The 21,534-nt window shown below is 43.0% G+C and overlaps 1 protein-coding gene across 4 annotated transcripts in view; it reads left to right on the top strand.

The window, feature by feature from the left end:
* Positions 1-21,534, top strand: part of TCHP (trichoplein keratin filament binding) — a 443,788-nt gene that overhangs the window by 268,330 nt on the left and 153,924 nt on the right. For all 4 annotated transcript variants that reach the window (XM_078667348.1, XM_078667345.1, XM_078667346.1 and 1 more), the window contains exon 8: positions 20,834-20,900. In XM_078667348.1, coding sequence (XP_078523474.1) covers positions 20,834-20,900 — 67 coding nt within the window. The remainder of the gene's footprint in view (positions 1-20,833; positions 20,901-21,534) is intronic.

The raw sequence follows: 21,534 nt of genomic DNA, 5'->3' as shown, positions 1-21,534 counted from the left end.
ATCTATTTATGGTTTCCATGTTGATAAAATTTGAATAATGAACATGATCAATTTATAAGACAGCATTGCCATAGAAGTTTGAAGTTTAAAATATTTATAAAGCGCTCTGTGGCCAAAACGGCTTCCTGGCGCTAGGAGATTGAGTCAAAACCAACAGAGTGAGAGACCTGTACATTCCACAATCTACAGGTCCACCTCCGTACATCATGGTTTTTCGAGCTCTTCCAGAGCACCTCTATTTCCTGTTTCACCACCAACATCATATGAGTGATGATGAATCAATCATCTTTCCTCAAGCACTTCCATCCCTTAGGCTGGATACCCATCATAACCGAGGTCAGATCAGACCGGAGTGGTAACCCTGCAGCTCCCTTAACGTGGCTGAGAATCTCCTTCTCAAATGTCATAATTATAGGGCAAGCATGACCACCTAATATGTAAATAAAAGTACATTCTGCCCACAATCACACCAACATTTGCCTTCCATTTGGGGGTAGCGTGTTTTCAGTGTCTGCAGTGTAAAATACCAGTCCTACATTATCTTGAAACACGACTCCCTGCTCTGTACACTACGGATAGATCATGGGATATCCCTTCACAATCTAGACCATTGATCTTGTAGTACACCCCTGGGAGCATTGCCTCCCATTTTTGCATGTACGATCATTTAGTATTTGCATGCATCTCATTTAATGTAGCATAAATAGCAGGTATGAGGGCCATAGTGAAGGTGTAGGAAGGAATGCGTTTTTTTAACAGGATCAGATCTCTCATTCCAGCCCTTTTTTACGGGGGTGCATAGTCCAGTTTCGAATATGAAACTATGACCCTCAGTTTCAGGTAGTTTAAAGTCCTGCTATCATTGTGTAAAATATTTTTATAGACATGCCTCCACATTGTACTGTCTCCCCTTTTCCTGGGAGCTAAGAGAGTTGCATCCATGGCGGGTAGTGATTGCTGGCTACTTGGAGTCTATGAAGGACATTCATTTTAAGAGCCATAACTCTACCCATGCAGTAGATGTTCAGGGGGACCCATCTGTTTGTCATTCTTCAATTGAATAAATAGGGATGGGTAATTTGTCTTATACCATCCCTCTAAAGTTTGGGTAAAGATTACCCCCTGGTATCAAATTAATTTTTGCACCCACTTGAATATTCACCCCAGCTTAGTAAGTCTCCTCATGTGGGATTCGCCCTCTTTTTTGCCCCTAATCCAGGGTCAAACAAGAGCCCAATACTGTCCACTGTGATGCAAAGAGGGCTAGACCCAGCACATTTTGGCTGCTTAAGAGAGGTGTGGTTTCACCCCCTCCTGCAGTTGTGTAGGGCAGTGGTTCTTAGCTCAGCCAGGTCCAGAACGACAACACCACCAGGCAATCGGGAGAGGAATGGAATCCACAGTAGTGGCCCTCTGATGCATGGGAATGGCACCCAACAGGCGGTTCCAGGGATTTCATCCATCACTAGCTACACTGGTGCAGCCTGGGGGAATGTCGCTGCCTCCACAAACAGCCACCATCTGGTCCCGCAGGGCAGGTGCAGACTCGTGGCTCTACTCCTCTTGCTCACTCCATGATACACCCTGGCACAGCACTTACGCAAGGCTGGGGACACACAGCCTGTGCCCATCCAGTTCACGGGCCCCACGATAGCTGCTCTGCCATGCAAGCACAGGCAGAGCGACCCTCACCGATCCTGCAGCCGCTGGTCTTTATAGGTGAAGATGTGACTGGATGCTCATGTAGTTGTCTGGCAGATGTCCAGCACAGGAACACCTTGGGCCAAGACATGTAGCAGTAGCCTTAGCTCTGAAAGTATGAGCACAAAATCCCTCAGAGGCTCATTCTTGTTCTTGACACATCACGTTTTATGCAAAGAACAGTTCATCTGGGTATGGTCTGCTTCTGGACTGTCTTTTTCTTCTCAGAACAAGTGAACACCATGAAAAGTTGATGATCCACGTGGTGCTTTTTAGTCCAAGTGCTATAAAAACAAAGGGTATTCTTTGTGTCTAACCAGTGAAGCTCTCCTCCTCCTTAGAGGGTTTTGCAAACAGATGTGTGGCGATCACAAAAGAGGGCGCTTGATGGACTGCCCCACGTGGAAAGGTAACACAATTTCTTGGCAAAGATCATGCTCCAGTCTATAGTACCAGCTGGAAAGAAAGTAGAATATGGCGTTTGCACTGACAGCACCTGTAGTTTACCTACATGGCATGCAGAAGTAATTGCAATGAGAAAGACAGTTTTAAGGGTCAATAGCCTCTAAGAACAGCTGTTCATAGGCTTGAGAGGTGTGCGCATTAATAAAGGAAGAACCAAATTAAAGTCCCACTCTGGCATACCTAAAGATGCAGGCGAGAACCTATAAATAAGCCTCTTCAAAAATGAACCACAACCAATGACTTAAATAAATGGAACTGTTCCTGCAAACGTAGAAAGGCCAAAAGAGGCTTTGCTGGAAAAACGACAGGACAAATGGAAGAATATCAGAAAGTTCAGCCTACAGCAGATTGACCAGATGGTCTACATACCAGACCACAAACTTTGCCCATGCCCAGAATAGATCGACTTTGTTGACAGATGGCAAGCTTGCAAGATGGCTTCCACGACTTCCTTAGGCATATAGAATCTGCTCAGCTGGTAGCACTCAATCTCCATATTTGAAGGTGTAAGTTGAAGATGTTTTGGTTTAAAACCCTGCTTTTGGGTGAGCAAGTCTTCTTGAAGATGTACATAGATCTAAAGCAGATGCTTTAGCAGGCTCAGCAGGTCGGAGCACCAGATTCTACAAGCCCAGTTTGGGTAAGTCAAGATGAGTTGAACCCTATCCGACCTGACCTACACAACTCAAAAAAGCAGAGGCAGAGGAGGAACATGTAAAGGAGACTGAGTGCCGAAGCTTGTGAAACACATCTCCCAGGGAACCTTGAATAGGAAACTCTGAAGCACAAAAAACTTGTCAGTGAGCACTCTTTGAGGTGCCAACAAGATCTACCCATGGCACGCCCATGAGTTGAACACACATTGGATAGTCTCCTGGTGCAGACACCATTCGTAGTCCGTTTGATTGTGTCTACTGAGCTCGTGTGCTCTGACATTTAGGGACTCTGCAAGATGGCTGACAGTCTTGGAAAATCACTGAAGGTCCAGCCCGCGGCACAGCCTCAGAGCCTCCAAGCAGAGGACAGGTGACTCCAAACTGTCCTCTTTGCCGCAACACCACAAGGTTGTTGTGTTGTCCCTCAGAAGTTATTCAGGACTATTGTTAATGGAAGGCAGGAAATGCTTGAGAGCTAGCCAAGTGGCACACATCTCCAGAAGATTGATGTGCTTCCTCTGCTCCAGAAAAACACGTGGGACCTCTAATCCCACCATGTCCAGGTTGACCCCGCCCATCCACCAGCACTGTGAGTGATGGATGGGGCAGGTAGAATGGCTTGTTACAAGTCAGTTTGGAATCCTTCACCCACCGCTGAAGGTCATATGCTGTCTCTTCTGACACAGATGTTGTCCAAGAAGCAACCCCAGTGCTGAGCCCATAGAAGGCCGATGTTGTACTGCTGAACTGGCATGAGGTACCCGATGAATGTACACGGCCAGGAGACCAAATATGCTAAGAACGGCTGGGGCCCAGAAGATAATGATGATATCCTGGCTGTCGCACACTTCAAGGGTAAAAAGAGGGAAATGCTTTGAATGACACTGTATCCAGAGCAGCCCTTATAAAAAGAATCCTGTGCACTGGCCAAAGATGAGATATCAGGTTGTTGATGGACAACCCTAGGGAAAACCGGTGTGAGATTGTTGTCCACAGGTGGTCTGAGAATGACTGTGACGATCTCCCCTTCAACAGCCAATCTCTTCCTCTGTCACTAACTAATGATGTGGCACCTATAGACAAGGAATTGGCATAACCCAAAGGGGCTTCACCATCTCAGTGTTTTCCAGCCACTCATTCATGCCCTTTAACTTCACATTTCACAGTCGGAAAAAGTGATTCTGGCACTTTTTGCAGCAAGCACAGTACTCTCCACTCTTGATTCAATTACATGTAGCTATACTAGCATATGTGTTAAAAGTCCGACCTTTGCCAGTGGTAGTGGAGCCGAGTTACAGCAAGGCCAGAACTTCATTAACTATAAAACAAAATGCAATAAAGTGCTCCAATAAGTTGGTGCAGGTGTAAACTTTGTTTTCAAATTACCACTGATACATACCTATCGATCTGTCATGTGCTTAATGTAATAAAGTGGAATATACGCAGAATTGTGTCCAATAGGTTATATTTATTCAGCCCCAACCAACAGTCAGCTCACAACTGACAATCCTGGAATGACCAGTTATGGGAACCTTGGTGTCATGTGGTTCCAAGCACTAGGTTCCAACATGGAACCAGAATACACAGGAAGACAGGTCATCACACTTCTCCCTCTTAAACATTAAACAGGTTTACATGTCCAGCAATGAAGTAGACAACAAAAAGATAAGAGAAACAAAGCAGAAACTTCCTAGACATAATCATGTAAGTGAACAGGAGGCTTGCATACTCTCACACTCTTGCGAGAATGATTAGAACGCAGATCAGGAACAGCAACAATATCATCACATTTCCCTTTACCCCAAAAATGAGAAACACGACTGTTGTTCCAGATACGACCATCCTCCGTCTTTACAGCATTTTTGAAAATTTTTACAATGGTTCTAGGAACAGAAAACTTCGACCAGTTTTGACAGCCCACAGGAGCCCTGATCTTAACAACCTCCCCCACCACGAATTTGGAATCCTTTGCAGAATTTCTCCTATCCACATATATTTTCCTTTTCCTCTGTAGTTCCAATTCCCTTTCTCTCCATGCACCCACCTTATTATTTTTTACTCCCTTGTCCGCAGCCATCCAGGCAGGACATAAACAAGTGTTAGGTGCCCTACCCTTGAAAAGTTCAAACGGAGTTTATCCTGTAGTTGAGTGAGGAGAGAATCGATATGCTGAAATTCTATTCTGTAACTCCTTTCTCCAGTCCAAATTGTTGACCCTAGCCAACTGAATGCTTTCCTTCAAAGTTTTGTTGAGTCTCTCCAAAGCACCATTTGCCTCAGGATGATACAAAGAAATCTTCTTGTGAATAATGCCGCACTTACTGAGATACTCCTCAACTTTCCCTGAACAAAATTGTGGCCCATTGTCAGAAAGCATGGAGTTCGGAAAACTCTCACGTTTAAATACAGACTCCAAAAAGGAAATAACAGATTCACTGGTAATCTCCCTTACCAAACTAACCTCAACCCATCTAGAATACAAATCCAATAAAACCAACATAAAAGGGGTTTGATGCTCACCATGTAAAGGCCCCACAATATCAATTGCGATTTCATCCCAGGGGGACCTAGGAAACCTCCTGCAAACCATTGGAGAAGACCTCGTCCTCAAAACTTTATCACTCGCCTGACAAGAAGAGCAATCCCTAACAGTGCGTTCCACCAACAAATCGATACCAGGCCACCAGAAATCCATTCGTATGCGTTCTTTCGTCTTTGAAATACCCAAGTGTCCCTCATGAGATATGTCCACCAGCACCCTTCTGAGATTAACTGGAGGGACTAACCTAGTACCTCTCATGAGTAAACCATCTACCACTGCCAACTCATCAGCAATCAAAGACCAAGGTTTCTTTAAAGAACGAGACCTACCACCTTCCAACAATTTAATGACTTCCTTCAAGTCCTCATCCTTACTCAGCTCATCTCTCCAAGCATCTTCCTTCACCGCCCCCAAGGTAACATCACACACCTTTAATTCACTCTCAAAATCGTCTGTTAAAGCTTCCTCAACATAGTCTACAACACCCACCAGCCTAGACAGGCAATCTGCTGAGACATTAGTTTTTCCTGGGATATACTCGAACCTGAACACAAACTCCTGCAAAGAAATTACCCATCTCCTTATTCTTGCCGAGATGGAGTCTAACCCCTTTTTTTCAAACACTTCCTTTAGTGGTTTGTGATCAGACCTGACGGTAAAAGAGGAACCCCAAACAAACTTCCTGAATTTATTCACAGCCCAATATATACCTAGCGCCTCTTTCTCTATGACAGAGTAATTCAACTCTGCTCCCTTCAAACATCTCGAAGCACAAGCTATCAAGACCTCCTTGTCTTTCCTCACCTGTAACAACAAAGCACCCAGACCCTTACTGCTAGCATCTGTTACAATAAACGTCAGATCCCCTGGAACAAACGCCTGTAAATTTGGTGCATTCCTCAGATCCATCTTCACCTGATCAAACTCCTGCACTCCTCAGTCCAATTAAATACAACATTTTTACACATGATTTTCCTCAGATTGACAGTCTTATCTGCGAAGTTTCTGACAAACTTATTGTAAAATTCTGCCATGCCCAAAAATGACGAAACCTCTTCTTTTGAACATGGTTCCTTCAATTTTTCAATAGTTTTCACAAGATCCTTCTTTGGAGATATGCCCTTCCTTGAAATGTGGTGGCCCAAATAATCTAGCTCATTGACACCAAACTTGCACTTGCTCTGACGCAGAGTTAAACCAACTTCCAACATTTTCTTCAACACCAGGCAAACCCTCTCATCATGTTCATGTTCATTCTTACCAGAAATGAGAACATCATCCTGATAACATCTTACCCCCGGTATTCCTTTGAACAGATCTTCCATAATTCTCTGGAATACCGAGGCAGCTGAAACCAGCCCAAAAAGCATTCTTAAGAACTTGAATGCACCCATAGGTGTAATGAAACTAGTAAGCTCTTGACACTCCTTTTTTAACGGAACTTGGTGATAGGCCGAAGCCATATCTAAGGTGGTGAAATAACATGCACCATCCAATGTAGAAACCAACTCCTCTATGTTTGGCAAAGGGTACTTGTCAACTATCACCTCTTTATTTAAAGCACGAAGGTCAACACACAGCCGAATCTCATTATTAGGCTTTCTCGCGACCACAATTGGTGCAAGCCACTCAGTAGCTTCTACTGGTTGTATAACCCCAGTCGCCAACAACTTCTCAATTTCTTTACCCACGGCATCCTTTACACAAATTGGAATGTGTCTTACTTTAGCAGCCACAGGCACTGCACCCAACTTCAGTTTGATGTTGTGATTGTACCCCTTTATACATCCCAGTTTTTCACTGAATAACTCTTTGAAGTTCTTTATGAACTTATTCTCCACATTGTCTACAGCCTGTACTTGAATAACAGGATGAGCATTTGGATTGAGGCTTACACCCAACCTTGCCTGATGAGACCAACTCAACAAGTTGTCTCCCCTGTTTACCACATAAACTTTTGCTTCTGTATACCTCCCTTTATATTCAATGCAGTCAAAAAAAGAACCCATTATTTTTATGGGATGTTCTTGATAACCTGTTGGTCTTATATCTGGTTTACACAAAGACTTTTCCTTTCCAAACACATTTTGAAACACTTCGTTTGAAATAAATGTAACATGTGAGCATGAATCAAATTTCATCAACACACTTGCTTTCCCAATCAACACATAATCAGAAGGATGTTCAACGACATCATCATTAATCTGAAAGCTAACTAATTTAGTCTCAGTCTTCGTATCTCTCCCAACTCTTGTTCTGCAATTTCTACCAATGTGTCCCTTTCTACCACACACATTGCAATTGAATTTAAGTGCAGGACACTCTCTCGCATTAGCCATATGTCCATATCTCCCACATCTATAACAAGTTCCTTGAAAAGGAGTTGTGAACTTCCTACTTGTCTGTATTTTAGAAGCACCACCATCAATCTCCCCTTTCAACTTTTCCTCCACACACACTTCTTTTTTTTTCTTCTCATCCTCTCTCTTCACAGCCTGACACACCACTTCCTGCGTTGAAGAACTACTTGGCTTTTCCTCCTTTTTTCTTTGCTTAGTTCTCCAACGCATTTTAACGTGTGTTCAACCCTTTTAGCAATACCTACCACCTCTTCCAATGCAGGTTCATCCTTTAGCCACAACTCTTCCCTTATCTTATCACTCACACATCTCAAAACAAACTGATCTCTAATTCGTTCTTCCACCAAACCCCCAAACTTGCAACTTGAAGCTAACTTTCTTAGTGCAGTAATGTACTCCTCAACACTCTCTTCCTTACCCTGCTCCCGTAACCCGAAATAGTACCTTTCCATGATTGTACTCACTTTAGGAAGATAATGTAAATCCAACTGCCTAGCACACACCTCATACTCATTCAATCCTCTTTGTTCTGCTTGAGGAATGACTGGAAGAGTCTCCAAAATCTCCTGGCCTTCTCCGCCCAAACAATGCATCAATAAAGCATGCTTCCTTTCACCACTCAAATTTGCACCACACACCCTTGCGTAATTTTCAAATATTTTTTTCCATTTTTTCCACCTAATCAGTGGTTCCCCTGGTTCCATCAGAAAGAAGGGGGGTGCAGTTACATTCTGCATTTTACTGCCCAAGCTCCACTCAACACTCTTACTCTTATTCCACTTTTTAACCTCAAACAACAAAGATCCACCACCCTTCCCTCAAAGGTGTGCCTATCACCGTCGACAGGCTTCAAGTTCCACAATGTAGAACTTAAAAAAATGAGTCTGGTTTTCCTTTTCTGCAGTTCTCGGTACTATTCCAAGTTCGAGTCACTTACTCCATCCACCTTGCTCTCACAACTTTTCTCTTCTTCCAGTTTTCATTCGTTTTCCTTGCAACAGGTCCTTCTGTCCTCCTTCACCATTGAGGTTGTTACCCTTTTAATGTCTCACTCCAAACTGTTGTTTCACCGGATGCAATCCTCTTGAAATATCAGAAAAACGAAAAAAACGATTAAAAAATCCAAGATGGCCGCCACTAATCCATCACAAACAAACAGTCTTGTTTCTAAAGTGAATTGGGCTTTCTTTTCCTCTTTTTCCAAAACCAAGTCAAGATGGCCGCCACAACATTAAATGTTTCTTTCTTTGGCTATTCGAGCTTGTTTTTTTTATTCCTGAAACTCGCCCATTCCAAGATGTCCGCCAACCTTTCTTCAAACCAATAGTCTTTTTTCTAAGGGAAATCACCCTCGAAAACTGGCGTCAGTTACAAACTTCGTTTTTTTTAAAAATTTCTTCAAAAAATCATTGTAAAAGTCTACCTTTGCTGATTTTCGTCGCGTTTTCGACGTTCTCCACCTCCTTCACCGCGTTTTCTTCGCTGGGTGACAGCTGTACCATGGAGATGTTGATCAATCTTCCTTCATCGACATACCAGTCACGTGAGGATTTTTTCTTAATATTTAGCTAATCTCCTGTTGTTGAGGCTGTCCTGCACGAGTAGATCCCATCCACAAGCGTCGCCAGTGTAATAAAGTGGAATATACGCAGAATTGTGTCCAATAGGTTATATTTATTCAGCCCCAACCAACAGTCAGCTCACAACTGACAATCCTGGAATGACCAGTTATGGGAACCTTGGTGTCATGTGGTTCCAAGCACTAGGTTCCAACATGGAACCAGAATACACAGGAAGACAGGTCATCACACTTAATAATGCACACTGGTCAGTAATGTGCTTGATGTAATTATATCCCTTCTATATAGTCCTGCTGGGTACGGCTTCTTGCTTAAGCAACTGATTCTGGAGCTGCAAATCGGAACCAGCGCTGGACACAGGTTCCACCTTTGCATCAACCCAAAGAAATAATTTGCATTCCTTGCAACAGTCAGGCTTTGCAACTCAAGATGTCTATCATATGACTGAGAAATTGAAGAGGGGCCTGGCCAAAATGATAATGTTGCTACCTCTTTGCCTTTGTGAGCACGGAGTACCACTGCCACAAGTCTTTCCATACTTAGTATTTTTTCTCATTAGCCGTCTCATATATATGGCATCCCTTTGTCCTGGGACAGAAGAGATGATTGGCCTATGAATCCCAGAGGAGACCTGACCAAGTGGCTTACTTGTTGCTTTTGTAACCTGGAGACATGGTTTCTTATGCTGACTTTCACACTTCAGCAGTGTGTGTTTCTGTGCAAATCCATTAGTTCAAATATGCCAGAAATGCTGAATATGTGTAATGTAAAAAGAAATATTTATGTAACCCTGAATGAAGTACAGAGATCTAAGCAATGGCTTAAAGTGTTAAACGAGGGTGACCCCAGTTTGCCAATAAAAAGGAGATTGACCATTACCAAGATCATCATGGGTTAGAGAAAGGGACCTATGCAGCATCCCCAATTTTTGACTACTGTAAAAAGGCGAATGCTTTCCTTCTTGGACCGTCTGCAATGGAATTCCCTCCTACGGGCTGAGACATCTTATAGAGTGTTTAGCAAACTGCCATGTCCTGCCTTGTGTTCTAGGCAAGCACTCTTGTTATCTGAAAAGCCCCTAGAAATAAGAGGAGCTTTAAAGTACATTATTTCGGTGTTTCAGTTCACTGCGAATGTTGTTGTCTTATCTAGCACCAATCGTATCCATAAATATTCTGTGCAACATTTTGCTGCCTGTGATCCAGTGTACTACCTTATTATGATGTACAGCGTTTCTGGTATTAATATTCTGATTACAGAGAAATCTATTAAAATAAAATGTGAGCTTTTAAAATACTTATGAAACCCTTAGAAATGGATATTGAAAACAAGACTATATTAATAAGAACAATAAGCAACTGTTTTGCTACCACCTCATAACACTAAATTCTGCTAGAATGTTTTGCTTTTAACCTCCATGTGGTTGCGGTTATAGATGGACAGTCTTCATGTAGATTGCTCCCCTTTAAAAGCCCATAAACAGATGCTTAACATGTTTAAGGTACATAAGATAATAGATGTCTGAGGTTCCCATAACCCAGCCGGAATATAATACACATCCTTATCTTTTCCACAGAAGAGCTGTTCCCACATTGATTAAATCCTTATTCATTCTGCTCACTTTTGTAACATTTTAAAATCCATTATTGAACAAATCTGAATTTCCAACTATGCATCTATTGCAGTGACCTTATCAGAAAGACCCTCATTCACTAAAAATAGAAATTGAAACATGGACCTCGAATTACTACAAAATGAAGAATGCCTAAATGCTACGAGGGCGGCCTTTCTAAACTGAATCAAAGAAAACCCTGGTACATGCAAGTCCCCGGTAATCTTTTGGTATGCCCTTGTAGTTGGTCTAAGAGGCATTATGATCAGCTGCCAGCCTATGAAGAATAATGCTATGAATGTAAAACTTGACTCTTTCACTAAGGACATTAAAAACTGAACACCCCAGAATCGGCAGTTTAAAAAACTAGAGTGATTGGAAACCCTGTAGCAGCTAAAATAGGAGTATAGCAGAATCTTGAGTAAAAGAGCACATACTTGGGTCCAACAGCAAAAAATCCCAAGCTAGTTCTACGTATGAACTGACCAAAATGTTAGCCTCTTCAATCAGCTCAGCCATTAAGGACACCTCAGGAATGCTGCTTTGTAAACATAAAGAGATTAACTTGGTATTTAAGGAATATAGCTGCAGTCCATGTATGACGACTCCAAAAATCACCTTAGAGAAATGTGTAGCCATCCTAGATAAAATAATCATTAAAAAACTACCAGAAGTTGACAAGACCTACTAAACAAGCCAATGGTAATATCAGAAATTCTTAAAGTGCTCTCTTCCTTCCCAAATTGTAAAGCGCTTGGCCTTGATGTCTGCCTTACCACTTTCTATAATACCTTTGCTGATGTAATCCCAGACCTGCCTGGAATGATTCTGCAGCACATCATTGAAAATAGGGTGGTCTGAGTCACAGCGGTAGAGATACCAATTGTTGTCATACCTAAGGAAAAAAAAAACATTTCTGTAGCAAAACAACTATAAACCAATCACTTAACGTAATCCTGAGACAAATCTTTATGGCAAAATTCTTGCATTTAAAATAGAAAATGTTCTCTCTAAATTGATTCACTCAACTCAGTCCGTTGGGCAAATTAGGCAAAGGCAAATTAACTTGGGATAATACCTGCATCGTCTTCCAGATAATAGAAAGATCCCACCCAATTATGTCGCTCTTACCAGCAATTATGATGCAGAAAAGGCCTTTGACAAGGTCTCATGAACATTTCCAAACTCTGCCTTTCAATGCGACAAATGAGGAGGTCATATATCAAGACGGTGAAGGCTTTGTATGCTTGTCCCTGTGCATGAATAAAAACAAATGGCTTCCTGTCAGACCCATTCCATCTCAGACAAGGCACCCTCCAAGGATGCCCACTATCTCTTTTGGTATTCCTGTTACTCTTGATTCCTAGTACAATATAAACCTACAATCCTGGAATCCCAGTCATCAATTTAATTTAAAAACCCAAACCTTCAAAAAAGCTGCATAAGCAGACGGTATGTTTTCATGATGTCCGTGCATAAATCAACCCCAAATCTTCTGGACTTCACACAATAATTATCCGAGGCCTTGTGCTATTGCCTAAACAGAGACAAAAACTGAAGTACATCTCTTCAATATATATTTTGTGTGCTACAACCAATAAAAGGAACAGGCCTACAATGGCAGCCTGAAATCATTAAATACTTAGGCATACGATTCTCAAATAGCCTGAATGACTCAGTAACACACATTGAGGACAAAACTCTCCTTATCTTGCAGGCTGCAGAGTGCTTGCTATGAGTTTGTGATGGAGTGAATTGTCTGTACTTAAGTACCCAGTGTTTCAGTTGCTGTTCATTCAATTACTTTCTGTTATTGGATTTGTGTGACTTACCGTATTTGATTACTATATTTACATTATATGTGTAGTGAGATACTATGAAAGTGTTGTTCTTTTATATTAAAAAAAAACATGGGTATATATTTCCATCTTTATTGTAACTGAAATGATTGTGTTGTACTCAATCTTCTCGACATCTGCTTTGAGCTGCATCTTGCCTGCTCAACCAAGCTACTTCGCGAGTCAAGGAGGCTTGAGAGCACAAAATTTTAATTGCAAGTAAAATGTGCCTTTTTCTTATTTTTTAGTCTGTGGGGAAAACCTGCAATCCTACATTTGATATTGCTGGGTTGTCCCTGCTGCCATAAGGCATAGTGGGAAAAAAATCCAAATCAAGGATCTCTTAGTCATCTGGTTCTCGAAAACCATTGCCTGGTGAATTAGACGGGAAGCAATAAAAATGAAATAAATAGTGTCCATTGTTAATCTTTTTATCCAGCATGAGATAGATCAGCTTCTCATCATGGGTTCTGTGCCAGAAATTCAGAGGTCAAACACCCAATTGGCCTGTGGGTTAGCCAGATGGCGATAACTCTAAAAGGGACTCTGTTCTCTGCAGTTGCGCCCTGTTCAAGAAGGCACATGCCCAGAATGCCAGCTGTGGGAGCTGTCTGGCCCTCATCAGTACCTTATCAACCAACTGACCTGAAGTCATTAGGGGTTCTGATAATCAGCTTTCCACTTTTTAATTTACAGCCAAACCCAAATGATGTGCTCACATTTCCTGATTCTATACATACACAATGGTAGACAATGAAATACTTGATTCCACTGTTTAGAATTCAATTCTTTCTTATATGTTGCGTGATTCGAATACAATTAAAATTAATATTTCTGATGTCCATAATCAGGCAGGGATGGTGAACAACAAGAATTATCTTTTTGTCAAGAAGCTCATGATCCCTATCTTGCAAACTGCAGAGTGCTCGCTATGAGTTTGTGATGGAGTGAATTGTGTGTACTTAAGTACCCAGTGTTTCAGCTTGATTTGATTTGATTTGATTTGATTTTAGGTTTTCTAGAGCGCGCAGCTACCCTAGGGCATCCCGGCGCTAAAAGAGACACCACAGTACTGAGGGAAGGAAGGGTCAGGGAGACGAGCTCAGGGGAAAAGTAGGGTTTTTAGGCGTTTCCTAAACCTGAGGTGGTTATGTTCTTGCCTCAGGGAGAGAGGAAGGGCGTTCCAAAGTTTAGGAGCATTATAGGAGAACAGGCGACCGCCTGTTCTGGCCTTCCTAATTCTAGGGACATTGGCGAGGGAAAGAGAGTTGGATCTTAATTGTCGAGTTGACTGTTGTTGAGTCACAAGTGTCCTAAGAATGGGAGGGCCTTCATTGTGCAGAATTCTATGAGTAATGCACAGGGTCTTGAAATTGACCCTCTCCTTTACTGGCAACCAGTGCAGGCTTCTGAGAGCTGGTTTGGCCGAATTCCTCGCTGAGGTTCCTGTGAGGATTCTAGCCGCCGCATTCTGTGCGCATTGAAGTCTATGGACAACCGAGGCTGGGGCCCCCAGATACAGGACATTTCCATAGTCCAATCTGGAGTTCACGAGCCCCTGCAGCAGGAGTTTCCTGGACTGGAGCGGGAGTAGATGTAGAATCTTTCGAGCCATCTTTATCAGGCCGAAGCAGGTTCCCGCCGTTTTTCTCGCCTGAGTTTTGAAACTTAGATCCTGGTCAAGCCATATCCCTAAGCTCTTGACTTCGGATTTGGGAATAGGTGGTGTTCCCATGCATGGTGGCCAAGGAAGGGATGTGGGGATTTTGTTGGAGGTTCCTAAGAGGAGTATTTCAGATTTCTCCCCATTTAGTTTTAACCTTGATTCGCACATCCATTGATGCACCTTCTCCAGACAGCTGCTCAGATTGGACAAGGCGTTGTCTGATTGGTTAAGGGAGACGACAAGCTGGGTGTCATCAGCATACATTATTGATTTAATGCCAAATGGCTTGACAACATCCTCAAGGGGAGCCATGTAAACATTAAAAAGTGTGGGGCTCAGGGAAGAACCCTGAGGCACACCACACCTAAGAGACTGAGCATTGGAGATGGAATACCCGTCAGCAACTTGAAAGGACCTGTCTTTGAGAAAGGATGAGATCCAGGCCAAGGCGGAATCCGCCACTCCTATCAGACCAAGGCGCTGGACAAGGGTTTGCATGGTCCACCGTGTCGAAGGCGGCACTCAGGTCGAGGAGGATCACTGCCACTGATCCTCCTACGTCCAATATGCCCCTAGCTTCTTCGACCACGGCTAACAATGCGGTGTCAGTCCCTTGTCCTGGTCTAAAGCCTGTCTGGGACATGCGGAGAAGATGGTTGGTCTCTAAAAATTCCGAAAGTTGATGATTTGCTACTCGTTCGGCTATTTTACTCATAGCTGGTAGCAATGAAATTGGTCTAAAATTGGAAGGATCTGTGGGATCTAAGTGCGGTTTTTTTATGAGAGCCTTGACTGTGGCTTTTTTCCAGTTTGCCGGGACTATACCGTTTTCAAAGGAGGCGTTGATCAACTTAGTAAAAAGGGGAGCAATAGTGGGAGCAACTAGCTTCAATTTACTAATGGGGGCTGGGTCTGATGGGGAACCACTTTTAACTTTCTGTAAAACGTTGAGAAACGTTTCAGTTGAGATTTGGGAGAAAAAGGTTAATCTCGGGGTGTCTTGGAGGGGGGAGGAACCAAGGAATGCTTGAGCGGTAGATGGAGCTGGAAGGGAAGACAGGATTTTAGCGATTTTTGCCGAAAAGAAATCTGCCATTTGGTTACATTTTGCGCCATCCACGTCTGGGGATGATGGAGGGTCTTGTATTTTGGTGAGGAGTTTCACTATTCGATAGGTCTCTTTCGCGGAATTAGCGGCTGAGGCTATCTGCTCCTCAAAGTAGGAGGCCTGCGCAGTTTTTAATGTGTTTTTATAAAGCCTAATATGGGTTCTATAGTCGCTTTTGTCATCTGTGTTCCAGTTCTTTCTCCACTGGCGTTCAAGCCTCTTGCCCTTCCTTCTTAATTCACGGAGTTCTCCAGTGAACCATGGTAGTTTGGACGATTTCCTACTGGAAGGGGGAGTTTTAAGAGGTAAGACTGAGTCAAGGGAGTCTTTTATCCAGTTATGAAGTTGGATTTCAGCTGACGAGGGATTAGGGTCTACTAAAGGTAGAGTGGAAGTTAGCGCGTGATCCCATAAGATTGTGTCCAGTTTTTTCCAGGGACGAGAAGGGACTCGAGGGAGGGGGGTGTCAGACGATTTGCCTGGAAGTTGAAGTTTAAAAGGGACCAAAAAGTGGTCTGACCAGGGAAGGGGCAGAGGGGTTTGTACAGTGAGTGTGGAAAGGTTGGAAAAGATGGGGTCCAGTAGCCGTCCATTCGTATGGGTGGGTTCATTGTTGAGTAGATGAAGATTAAGGGAAGCCAAATCGGCTTGTAAGTCAGTGGCGAGTTTGTTGCCTTGATCATTAAAGTGGAGATTTAAGTCTCCAAGGATTGTGAAGTTTGGGGTCATACAAGCACGAGACGAGATGGCGTCCATGAGTGAGTCTATGAAACACCCTACCTGTCCCGGAGGGCGGTAGATTAGAGCCCCAGAAACTGTCGTAGATGGTGGCAGGTGAAGGGAGAACAGAACGTTTTCACTATCTAGAATGGGGCTATCTTTAAGCTGGCATGAAAGATTGTCACGATAGATAATTGCAATACCCCCACCAATACCCTTTGGTCTATTTAGTGTTTTAATGAGGTGTCCGGGAGGAAGTGCTTGATTGATGTCCGGATCTGTGCTAGGGGACAGCCACGTTTCTGTTAAGAACAGGACATCTAAGTCCGACTCTGATAGTAGTAGGTGAATTTCTGTCTGATGCTTTGGAAGTGACCTACAATTAAGCAGGGCCATCTCAAGATAAACTGGTTCGGGTTGGGGGGATAGGGATAACCTGTAGTCGCAGTTTGGGCAGCCAATAAGATCGGTTTCCGGAATGATAGTTCCATTACATCTAATGTTTACTGGCTCCCTGAGCTGGTACAGAGTATCTAGTGAATATTTCAATCGAAGGCAGTTATGACCAGCCTGGGGTATGGGCTCGGTCTGGCGCGGACGGGCGCAGACGGGCTTGCCTTAGGCGCGCCTTCGGCGCGCAAACGGCGCTCCCGCTGCGCTCGTCCGCTGCGCTTCCGGTAGATGCACATTTTATCGAGGACAGGAGGGGGCGTGGCCTCGAAGGGGCGTGGCGAGGGTGCACGCCTGCGATGGCGGCAGCTCGGGTTTGTTTGTTGCCTTCGGCGGCTCGCTACAGCGCTCAGATCGGCTGTGCGAGTAAGTACAATTGTGGGCTTCTGCCCCAGGTGCTTGCAGTGATGTGAGTTTTAAAAAGACAGATAATCAAGTGACAGTTTCAATTTTTTAAAAAACAGCGAAGCAAATAGCTGTGGCTCCCGGCTTCAAGCCTCAGGAGTGATTCTTTCCAGATTAGGCGCTAGAGTTCAGCAGCCTTTTAACTGGGCGGGAGGGGGCGTGGCCTCGAAGGGGCGTGGCGAGGGTGCACGCCTGCGATGGCGGCAGCTCGGGTTTGTTTGTTGCCTTCGGCGGCTCGCTACAGCGCTCAGATCGGCTGTGCGAGTAAGTACAATTGTGGGCTTCTGCCCCAGGTGCTTGCAGTGATGTGAGTTTTAAAAAGACAGATAATCAAGTGACCGTTTCAATTTTTTTAAAAACAGCGAAGCAAATAGCTGTGGCTCCCGGCTTCAAGCCTCAGGAGTGATTCTTTCCAGATTAGGCGCTAGAGTTCAGCAGCCTTTTAACTGGGCGGGAGGGGGCGTGGCCTCGAAGGGGCGTGGCGAGGGTGCACGCCTGCGATGGCGGCAGCTCGGGTTTGTTTGTTGCCTTCGGCGGCTCGCTACAGCGCTCAGATCGGCTGTGCGAGTAAGTACAATTGTGGGCTTCTGCCCCAGGTGCTTGCAGTGATGTGAGTTTTAAAAAGACAGATAATCAAGTGACCGTTTCAATTTTTTTAAAAACAGCGAAGCAAATAGCTGTGGCTCCCGGCTTCAAGCCTCAGGAGTGATTCGTTCCAGATTAGGCGCTAGAGTTCAGCAGCCTTTTAACTGGGCGGGAGGGGGCGTGGCCTCGAAGGGGCGTGGCGAGGGTGCACGCCTGCGATGGCGGCAGCTCGGGTTTGTTTGTTGCCTTCGGCGGCTCGCTACAGCGCTCAGATCGGCTGTGCGAGTAAGTACAATTGTGGGCTTCTGCCCCAGGTGCTTGCAGTGATGTGAGTTTTAAAAAGACAGATAATCAAGTGACAGTTTCAATTTTTTTAAAAACAGCGAAGCAAATAGCTGTGGCTCCCGGCTTCAAGCCTCAGGAGTGATTCTTTCCAGCTGCTGTTCATTCAATTACTTTCTGTTAGTGGATTTGTGTGACTTACCGTATTTGATTACTATATTTACATTATATGTGTAGTAAGGTACTATGAAAGTGTTGTTCTTTTATATTAAAAAAAACATGGGTATATATTTCCATCTTTCTTGTAACTGAAATGATTGTGTTGTACTCAATCTTCTCGACATCTGCTTTGAGCTGCATCTTGCCTGCTCAACCAAGCTACTTCGCGAGTCAAGGAGGCTTGAGAGCACAACATTTTCATTGCAAGCAAAATGTGCCTTTTTCTTATTTTTTAGTCTGTGGGGAAAACCTGCAATCCTACATTTGATATTGCTGGGTTGTCCCTGCTGCCATAAGGCATAGTGGAAAAAAAATCTAAATCAAGGATCTCTTAGTCATCTGGTTCTCGAAAACCATTGCCTGTAGAAGTAGACGGGAAGCAATAAAAATGAAATAAATAGTGTCCATTGTTAATCTTTTTATCCAGCATGAGATAGATCAGCTTATCATCAACCTTTTTATGGCACTGGACAAAATGTGCTCCTCTGTCTTATGAAAGAAAAAGAAGCTCAGATTTCCATAAAAAACTATTATAAGATGGAGGTTCCAGATTCAATTTTTAGCAAATTTTATAGCTATCAGCCTGCCTTTCTTGCTAGATATAGTGCACTATGTTTTTACAAATTCTCAACCAACAACCCAATTGGAAGTGAAAGTGGAATTCTTATCATCCTAGTAGCTTTCACAATGAACCAATAATAGCCTCCCGCTCTAAATAACTCCTTATTCCCGCTGCCAATTCCCTTGTCCAGTTAGATAAAACAATTATTAACCAGCTAATAGATTCCAACCTTCTAGCCCTCTGGTGCAACACGATAGCTAGATTAGAATTGACAAAGTGATGGCCTCTAAAGATGGACACATGCATGTTCCTGACAAGGAATTTAAGAGAAGTACACAACCCTTTAATTTAACCAGCTGTAATACAAGCGCTTTCTTCCTAATTTAGAATCTTATAAATTCTTACAACTTAAAGTGAGGTTAGCTAAACTAGGGAGCCTTAGGGACCCAGACCTGTCAAAGATATTGCACAAGCTAACAAAATCAGGCAATTTAGCGTACAAAATTGCCAACACAAAAGACAGAAAGCCTCCTCTTCTACACAAGAAATGGGATATGGGCTTAACTAATGGATACATCTACCATATGTAATAGAAATAGGTTTGCCATTTGCCCAGGCACCTGCAAAACAAGATAATTTCTCAATTAATCCAGTGTAGACTGTTCTCTCTCCACCATGTGTGCTGGACACCACCTAGACTAGCTAAATTTAATTTAATTATTTGAGACAAATGGTGGATTCTGGAAGAAGATTTGATTTAATTTGATTGATTTTTTTTGATTGTAGGATTTATATAGCGCACAAATGTCCGGGGGCGTCTACGCGCTCTGGAGAGGGGAATGCCAGAGTTCTTGTTGAAAAAAAGGATTGTGTTAGTGCGTAAATAGCCAGTTCTTTAATAGCTTTCTGAATCAGAGCACGGTTGGGCAGCTTTTAATATTTATGGGTAGCGAGTTCCATAGTTTCACTGTGCACAGGACAAAACTTCTTCCTCCCCAGCGAGCTTCTTTGAATTTTAGTGTTAGAAGGAGTTTGCTCTGTGCTGAAAGTAGGTGTCTAGGTGGATGGTACCATGTGAGATGTTGTTTCAGGAATGGAAACCTTGAACATGTTCTTTAACTGTAAAGAAAATAAACTTTTCTGGCACCACTTCAGCACTTCCCTCAAAGATATGTTTAAAACCAACTTTATTCCCAATTTCCATACAGTAGCACTTGATATAGCAGCCCCACCACACCAACATTGCCATCAACAGACTTTAAGTTTATTGATTTAATGCTGACTGTTGCTACAAAATTAAAATGTCTTGGAATAGAAATCTCCGGAAAATCTACCAGTGTACACATGGTGGGCATTGCATGCTTATGTAAGAGTGGCTCAAACCCCTTACAAGCTTTGCATTCCAACCCAGACCATAATGCTCCCATTTGAAAGACCCTTCACAAATATCTTCAAAAAGTTGATCCGCATTGACCTCCCATCTCACTCTCCTTCATAAAATGTTAATCATTCACCTCTACACCACTCTTTATAAATTGGTACCCCAGCTCTATTTACAATGAGTGATCACCCACCTCACATCTTCACTGTATCCATTACTTTCAGCTCTATCTATCTCTTCTCAGTATAGCTCTACTTATTTGCTACTATATTTTTCTACTCTCCTCTCCAACGCTGTTATTCCTAAACTCTGAATCAATCATTCAACAATACACTCTTTCCCCCTGAGTGTTTCAACTTCTTAGCCAAATTAAATTAACACACACATTTTGCATCTAAGGGTAATATAGTTTCTGTGATAGCTCTTTTTCATTATATTTGGAGTTTTAACTATACTTAATTAATTCAACATAAGCATGTTCAATTCAATGTTGTCTAATTGTTTTAGCAATTTTTGTGTGCCTTTGTTAAAATGCTCAACTATATTTCTAGTGTTTGGGACATACTCCTATGGATTAAATGTCTCTTTCTTTCTGCTTTTTCTTATTTTTTTTCATGTTGCACTATAATGTAACTTAATAAAATTTACTCCATTTTATATAAGATTGTAATATTCTGCGACACATTGTCATTGTTTTGTAGACGATTTTTAAGCAGACAGTATAATGCTCAACTAAGGAGGCGAGCCCAGCAGATACAGGCGGAGCTGGTAAGAGATCTGAAAAATAATAACCTATGTATAGCTAAACGGTCTTTCTCTTTCTCATAAATGTCTCTACTTTGTTTGCCTCTACTGCACCAATATATTTCATTTGTAACCTATACTTAGGCTCTGTCATCCAATGTAATGTTGTAACTTTGACCAGTTTGTCTTGCATGACAAAGCCACTATTCCATGGGACATAGCTAGGAAGGCGGAATGCTGTTCTCTGGCCTCCATGGAACCTGATTGATTTTCAAATACCACCTTGCTGTACTGTGTTTCAAGTGGCTGGACAGCATTCTGAAGGTGGGCTAAGGATTTGGTTACCAGATGTTGCAATATAGGTGGAGAAATGTCTCCTTCATACTGAAGAAATTTTAGGCCTTAAGCACTCCCGCTTCAGGCAATGACTTGCACAAACATGGCACTCACGAGACAGATGTTCTGCGATAAAGTGTGCGATGACACAGAACTGAGGATGATCCTGCATTATACCGCAACTGCACAATGGCTGTAAAAATGGCAGAGGGTTAAAAGAAGATCTTTTCACAGACAATGATGGAGTGGAATACCTGGCACATTGGGAAGTATGGTAGTGGCAGGTGATCTTGTAGCAGCCTTTGCCCATACCCTCCAGCAG

The sequence above is a fragment of the Lissotriton helveticus genome, chromosome 11 (assembly GCF_964261635.1).
Source record: "Lissotriton helveticus chromosome 11, aLisHel1.1, whole genome shotgun sequence".
Taxonomy (NCBI): Eukaryota; Metazoa; Chordata; class Amphibia; order Caudata; family Salamandridae; genus Lissotriton; species Lissotriton helveticus.
Note: the sequence above shows the minus strand (reverse complement) of the source record. Positions and strands in the feature narration are given on the sequence as shown.